This window comes from Suncus etruscus, chromosome 8 (assembly GCF_024139225.1).
Source record: "Suncus etruscus isolate mSunEtr1 chromosome 8, mSunEtr1.pri.cur, whole genome shotgun sequence".
Lineage (NCBI taxonomy): Eukaryota > Metazoa > Chordata > Mammalia > Eulipotyphla > Soricidae > Suncus > Suncus etruscus.
Window position 1 is genome coordinate 81,377,537 of NC_064855.1, and position 7,524 is coordinate 81,385,060.

Genomic DNA, 7,524 nt, shown 5'->3' on the forward strand with positions numbered 1-7,524 from the left:
GTTATAATAGTGTTTTTTACCTTGTCAACAATACTTGCATATTGTTTGATATGTAATTAATTTATTTGAATGTATTTTATAATTTACATGGTTTCAAATATTAATTATTTTTGCCTCTATAGTCAATTTAACAGTAAATTGTGTGAAATGTGAAATTTATTTATGTAAAGTAGAATGAGATTTAGAAATGATAAATTGTAAATATTATTTATTGAGAAAATAGGACATTCTGGAAATAAATCTGGTCTTTCAATTATAATGCTCAGATGGTATTTAATCAAATTTAGATCATCAAAAAAAATCTCAAAATCACTATTAAATTAATTAAATTTGACATATCTCTATATAATCTGTACTCATGTAATTATAGGTAATTAAAAATAAAGAAAATAAAGAATAGAGATAGAGTCTGAAGTTCAAAGATCAAATAAACACTTCATTCATTTTATCTCTGGAATTTTGAAGTCTTGAGCTCTTGGGCAACATACAACTTTATACATACATAATACATACATATACACACAGAGAAGTAAAAACTATTATTTTATAACAAATATACTCTGCTTTCTCAAGTGGTCAAATGAAAGTTCTATATATAGATCATAAAATATATAGAATTTACGTTATTTTATATTGTTGTTTTTGATTTGGGTTTACACCCAGTGGATCTTTAGGGTTACCCTAACTCTGAGCTCAGGATCATATGACAAGTAGAAGAGTCTTCTCAAGAATATAAACTATAAGTATTATATTAAATGAATGTCAAAGAGCTACTTATGAACTGACAAGTTAACCTGTGTATAATTCATTTTGTGGATTTATAATACCTTTGTTTATCTATACAATATCTATTTAGTTTATTGAAATGCACATAAACATCAGAAAATTATGGTAAATATTGCTTTTGTTTTGTTTTGTTTTGTTTTGTTTTTTGTTTTTTTGGGTCACAGCAGTGCTCAGGGGTTACTCCTGGATCCACACTCAGAAATTGCTCCTGGCAAGCTCAGGAGACCATATGGGATGCCAGGATTCAAACCAATGACCTTCTGCATGAAAGGCAAATGCCTTATTTCCATGCTATCTCTCTGGCCCCAATATTGCATTTCTTTCTTTTTTTTTTTTTATTTGTATTCAGTTTATTTAAATAAGGATAAAGCTACTGAAGAGTTTTTACATATAAAATGTACAAGGCTTAATAACCTTTTTGTACCAAATTATAAAACCTACACAAGCATTTAATAAAAGAGCACACTTAAAAAAACACTTGACCTTTTGTAGCCTCAAAAAATTACTGAAGTTCTACAGTAGTAAATAGAGAGCACTCTTACATACAATTTAATCTACTGGCAGTTTTACTTAATGTAAGTTTTTTTTAAGGTCATTGCTATTGAATGAGTCTCTAGATCAGTTTTAGAATCTTCTCTCAAAATTTAAGTCAATCAAAATATTTTCTCAAATTACTAATACTGAAGAATTTCAATACTAGTCAAAAGTACTATGGTCTGCTTCAATGTTCCAAAGTGCCTGGGAGCTGTCTAAATTAGTAGAGCTATTCTGACCAACTGTGCTGCCTTCACACCATATGCAGTGCTCTCCTGTGACAGGGTCCCAAGGTCTTCCAGAATCCACAATGCAGTCAATGACCCTTCAAATTTAAGAGGATGGGAGCCAGCCTCTCTGCACTGTACAGTGAACAGGTGAGACCAAGCAACATAATTCTGAAGCTTGGGATCCACAGAAAGGAAGAAAGAAACAGAAGCAACAGAAGTAAAAATGAGGGACAGAGAGTAAGAAGAAAACAAGACACAAGGAGAAGAGAACCACAAAAACTGCTGGCAGTGGCAAGAGGTGGGAAGTGAGTGACTGCTAACCACACCTCTGAGGGGTGCCAAGGCCATGTATCTACCTACCACATTAATAAAAGCTGGTTGAACTAAAAAAAGAGAACCAATCAAGAGGCAGAATTTTCATGGTAAGAAGTAGTATTTCAAAATTTTCACCTTTCCAGTCAAGTCCTTCTAAACTTTATAAGAATACCAAAGCCACATCATCATGTGAGATTCCCTCATTACTATTCAGATTCCCAGCTATACTGAGAAACATGAGGGATATCTATATACCAGGAGAAAACACAACACCCCAGGGTCATGATATACATGGTACACTTTCTCACTGCTCCACACCTCAAACTCAAAATAGCTCACTCAGTAATATGCTGCTATATGAGTACTGATTCTGAATGTTTGTGATAAACTTCAATTTGAAGCAACAATGTTACACAGTTCAGCTGTTATTATCAACCTACTCTGTAGTTAAAGATACAAATTAAAAATTAATTTTGAGTAACTAAAAATAAGTCTCCACTGACTTAAGAATTGTCAAATGGTTAACCTCTCCCTAAACTAAGAGAGAAAATACAGATGAATGCAGAGGGGACAACTGAATATAAATATAAAATAGAACTCATCATTCCAACCCAAAAATCTGCACTTCAAAAAACATCTCTTAACATAGTTACATATAGAATCACAGTGTCCTTCAACAGTATTACATACATCAGCCCTGCAAATAACTACATATTTACAAATTGACATTACAAATTGACAAATTACAATTGATGTAATATTTATTAGGTATCCATTTTGTCTTATATATACAGATTTATAGTCTGAATAAAGGCATAATGGCTTAAAGCTATATGATCTATAGGATTAAATTTTTAATACAATATATAGTACTTACCTGCAAGGCTGAATGAGTTTTTTGCAAAGCTATTCAATAGCAAATGAAAATGTTGGGTGCTTTTTTTGTTGGTTTTTTAGGGGGGTTTGAGGGTTAGGGACTGACCCCACAGCCTGATGCATGCAAAGACTGCATCCTACCACTAAGCTACAACCATGGCCTACATGCTGTTTTAACAAATCAAAAGAGGATCTAAGACTCCTCTAAACTACTAAAAAGGCAAACCCCAACTTGAAAATCCATCACACAAGGCATAAAGTATCCTCTGTACTTGGTTAGAACAAAGAGCAGAAAGACAGAACTCAAGAATGTCAGGGATACCTTATTTCCCAGGGAAACATCTTCCAATACATGGCTGGAATGATAATACCTCTAGGACAAAACTGCAGGCACCAGAGTGGATGCAGTGTGGTAGCATGACCCAAAGTATCCTCAGCAGGAACAACAGCCCTCAAGGGAGCTCTGGCCTTTACTACTGGAGAGAATCAGCCCCACAGCACCTCTCACCTCAGGCCACATCCAGTTTCCCTGCTTGATGATTCTACTTTCTGAACTCTGTCTCAAAATTCTACCCTCCTCTTCCTACCCTCAACTTTCAGCCAATACTTATTAACTTTGATAATGATTACCTTACCTGACAATTTTATATCAGCTTCATTTTTTATATATTAAGCTCCTAGGAAGGAGACCCAAGATCACAGAGTAAGATCACAGATGCTCAGAGGCAACTCCATGGAAAAAGAATAGGACAGGCCAAGTACAAAACTAACCAATCAGCTCAAAAACCACTTTTTTTTCAGTCACACCCACTGACACTCAGGGGTTACTCCTGGCTATGCACTCAGAAATCACTCCTGGCTTGGGGGACAATATGGACAACATTGAACAGTGGTCAGTCCTAGGTCAGCAAGGCAAATGCCCTACCGCTGTGCCACCGCAGCTCTGGCCCTCAAAAAACAATTCTGTTAAGAGTTGAAGGAGGCCAAAAGAAGCAGATGACTTCCCTTTTGGTTCTGATGGGAAGCAATGGAAGCAATTAAAGCACAGCAACTTTGTGTATTTTCGATCATTTTTCTGCCTGTACTACAAACAACCTTTCTTGGTACACCGTTAGGGTCAGTGGGGCCACACCTACTAAAATACTAAATCTAACCATGAAGTGTTAGATTATAAACTAATACAGGAACGTAAAAATTGTGAACTGCTAAAAACTTGAGTTTAAAAGAAAATCTCAAATCTCCCCTAATGACTGAAGCTGACTAATGAAAATTCCTAAAATTCACTGGGTGTTTTACACCAGCGTTTTTCAACCACTGTGCCGCAGCACACTAGTGTTCCGTGAGATATTGTCTGGTGTGCCGTGGGAAAAATTCCAATTTCATCCGTAACATGCGGCTTCGGCTCACAAATAGACCAATCATTAGATTATTTCATTATAAAGTAATTATAAAATAATTTCTTTGTGTTTATTTTATTCTTATTCAAGAGAATTACTTTAAATATAGTCAATATAGGCACAAAGTTAATTTTTTTTTAACATTTTCTAATGGTGGTGTGCCTGGTGATTATTTTTTTCATGAAAAAAGTGTGCCTTTGCACAAAAAGGTTGAAAAACACTGCTTATATTATACTTGCAGCCGTTTGTTTACAAAATAAATTCTAGATCAGGGCAGAAAAGATGAGTATTGGGGGGAGATAAAAAGAGCAAGTAAAGGAAAACTTTTGGGGCCTAATTTTACACTTAAGAAAATTCCACCAAAATCAAGATATTTGTAAATACTGTTAGTATATATGAATTTGTCTGAAAAACTACAATTATATATATGCATATATATACTATACATATACATATATATACACTTTTAGAAACTTTCCTTCATGGCCATGTAACATGCTGTATCTTCCTCTTAGCTTCTGGGGGCTTCAGGTTGCTCACTGTCTCGGCTTCCTCTTTCGGAGCCACTCTCTTCAACTTCACTGGAGTCGTTCCAACTGGGGACAAAGGTGGCGACTTTACAGGGCCTGATGGACTTTTCCTATGTGTTAAGTCATGGTTCTGTCTACTGTCATTATCATGTTCCATCTTATTGTTCATAGGCAAATTGGAAGACAAAATTGAGGATGAGGAGGAATTGACCAGTTTTCGAAAGGCATTATTGGTAAAGTTTGCTTGAGGAGGGGGTCTGAGTCGGTCGTTATCTCCATTCTCAGTCTTTTTCACTTTTATACTTGTACTGGTTGAACTGCCATCAAATACAATCAGGGGTCTTTTCCTTAACCCATCCACAGTGCTGTTCCTTTTAGTATCATTTTTTTTCTCATGCTGTTCTCTCTTCTTTTCCATCATTTTCCCCCATCGGTTCTTTGGCAATTCTCTCCGAGGCAACGGTATTGCGTGCTGGACATAAAGATCAGTAAGATCGTCCTTGTTTATTCTTACATCATTTTCAACAGCTATGTTCTTCTGCTCGAGCGTGAGGAGCAAGAACTCCTGGGACAGCAGCTCCGGGTGCAGCAGCAGCTCCGAGTCGGTGCAACTGCGAACGCCTGCATCCCCCGCCATGGTCCTCTCCAGGAGACCCGGCCCAATATTGCATTTCTTAATCTATTAAACTAAATGATAAATTTAGGAGTTGTTCATAAAAATAACAAATTATGATTTTTTTTGTTGTTTTTGTTTGTTTTGAGGCCACATCTGACTCACAGCAGTCATGAGTTTCTCAGAGTCATGGCTCTGCATTTAGAAATCGCTCCTGGCAAGGTTCAGGGAACCATATGGGATGCCAGGGATCAAACCTGGTTTAGTCCCAGGTTGACTACATGCAAAGCAAACAAGCTATCAGCTGTGCTATTGCTCTGGTCCTAAAAGATGATTTCTTGTGCCCTGGTACTGATCATATCTTCAGGTTAAATATTTATTAGCAGAAGCTTCATACACAAATACACATAGTTTCATATATAGTGATAGCAAAATACAGTTCTTATAATCAAAATAAATAACACGATAACACAAATATAATGATTTTTTTTGTTTTAACTCTGGTAGGTATGATTGATTTATGAACCAAAACACTTAAGCATTTGAGCAGTTAAATTTATAATAATAAAAAAGGCCAATTTGGGACTGATTCAAAGATCTCTTCTTCAAAAGAAAAGTGAAACTTAGTGTGGTAAATAGAAAAACATATTTCACCAATGTATTCCTTGTGATTTATTTGTTTTATTGTTGATATATTTTCTTTTAAAACTACACTGTTTTTTGACATGTATACTCATATAAGTAGAAAATTTTACTTTTATAAATGTTTTACTGTATTGGATATTGGTACACCTTTAATGAAATAGTTTTTATTTATTATAGAAATAAGTTTTTTAAAAAAGATGTTACCTTAACTATGAAAAAAACACCCTGATTACAAAGTTATTAATGAAAAATGTGAAAGTGATCCACTGCAGTTTCATAGCTTCAGAACTTTGACTTTTTCATTTCGTGAATAAAATGTTGCTATAAGAGGCTGAACAGAGGTATTGCAGTTAGGGCAGTTGTCTGTATCATAACCAACTTAGATTTGATTCCCAGCGCCCCATATTGTATTCTCAGCCTTGCCAGGGCTGATCTTTGACTAAGAAGTAAATTGGGTCACTAATCTTAAACAGAAGACTAAATATATAAATAAAATTTTTGTGATGTGGTAAAAAAATATTGTGGGGGGCATACCTTGTGTTTTGCAAGACTTATGCCTAACTCTGTCACCAGGGATCACTACTAGAAATGTCCATAGAACAATGTGATATCTTTTGCAGGGAATTTAGGTCAGCAACATGAGGTAAACCCCAATATGAGGACAATATAGATCTGCACCAGTGTAGTCAAAATGTTTAAAAGATTTTACTGCATTTATTCTGATCAATCTTCATAATCAAGTTGATCTTCTAAACTTAAAGTTATCGTGTCAGTACTGAGAAATAATTGATGTGTCCATGATTCATATATTTCATTTGTATTTTTGCTGCTCATTTTCCCCTGATAATGTTATCTTTTAATAATCATTATATTTAAGAAGAGGAATTCGCTGTCTCTTTCCGGCCTTCAAGATATCGAAGCGAGGACGTGGTGGGTCCTCCAGCGCCAAGAACCGGATCTCCTTGGGTCTGCCCGTTGGAGCTGTGATCAATTGTGCGGATAACACAGGAACCAAAAATCTGTACATCATCTCTGTGAAGGGGATCAAGGGACAACTGAACAGACTTCCCGCCGCTGCTGTGGGTGACATGGTGATGGCCACGGTCAAGAAAGGCAAACCCGAGCTCAGGAAAAAGGTACATCTGGCAGTGGTAATTCGACAACGAAAGTCATATCGGCGAAAAGATGGCGTCTTTCTTTATTTTGAAGATAATGCAGGGGTCATAGTAAACAATAAAGGTGAAATGAAAGGTTCTGCCATCACTGGACCAGTTGCAAAGGAATGTGCAGACTTATGGCCCAGGATTGCTTCCAATGCAGGCAGTATTGCTTGATTCTTCGGTGTTTGTATTTGTTAAAAAGAACCTATTAAAAGTACTTGCTTCCAAGGAAGAGTGAGGATTATTTGGCTCAATAGATTCATTCACTGTTACTAAAAACAAACAAACAAAAAAAAAAAAAAGGAAGAGGAATTCGTCATGATTGTTAATTCTGTCAAATACTATTTAATGTGTTAAAATATTTCTGAAAATAATAAAATACTTGGGAAAATTTAACCTCACCATGGTAGGGATTTACCCAAATTATTTTTCAAAAAG

At 35.6% G+C, this 7,524-nt stretch overlaps 2 protein-coding genes across 2 annotated transcripts; one reads left to right on the top strand and one right to left on the bottom strand.

Annotated features, from left to right (window-relative positions):
* Nucleotides 1-1,972: 1,972 nt before the first annotated feature.
* On the bottom strand, nucleotides 1,973-5,323 carry LOC126016348 (ashwin-like). The gene has a single exon (XM_049778928.1). The coding sequence runs from the start codon at nucleotides 5,303-5,305 to the stop codon at nucleotides 4,619-4,621; it is 687 nt and encodes a 228-aa protein (XP_049634885.1). The 5' UTR covers nucleotides 5,306-5,323; the 3' UTR covers nucleotides 1,973-4,618.
* A 1,241-nt stretch (nucleotides 5,324-6,564) lies between these two features.
* LOC126015972 (60S ribosomal protein L23-like) lies at nucleotides 6,565-7,279 on the top strand. Its single transcript, XM_049778499.1, has 2 exons — nucleotides 6,565-6,569; nucleotides 6,804-7,279. The coding sequence occupies exons 1-2, from the start codon at nucleotides 6,565-6,567 to the stop codon at nucleotides 7,258-7,260; spliced, it is 462 nt and encodes a 153-aa protein (XP_049634456.1). The 3' UTR covers nucleotides 7,261-7,279.
* The last annotated feature ends 245 nt before the right edge of the window (nucleotides 7,280-7,524 follow it).

Excerpts from the sequence above, each read along its gene's own strand:
- LOC126016348 (XM_049778928.1), bottom strand. The coding sequence starts at position 5,305 with ATGGCGGGGGATGCAGGCGTTCGCAGTTGCACCGACTCGGAGCTGCTG.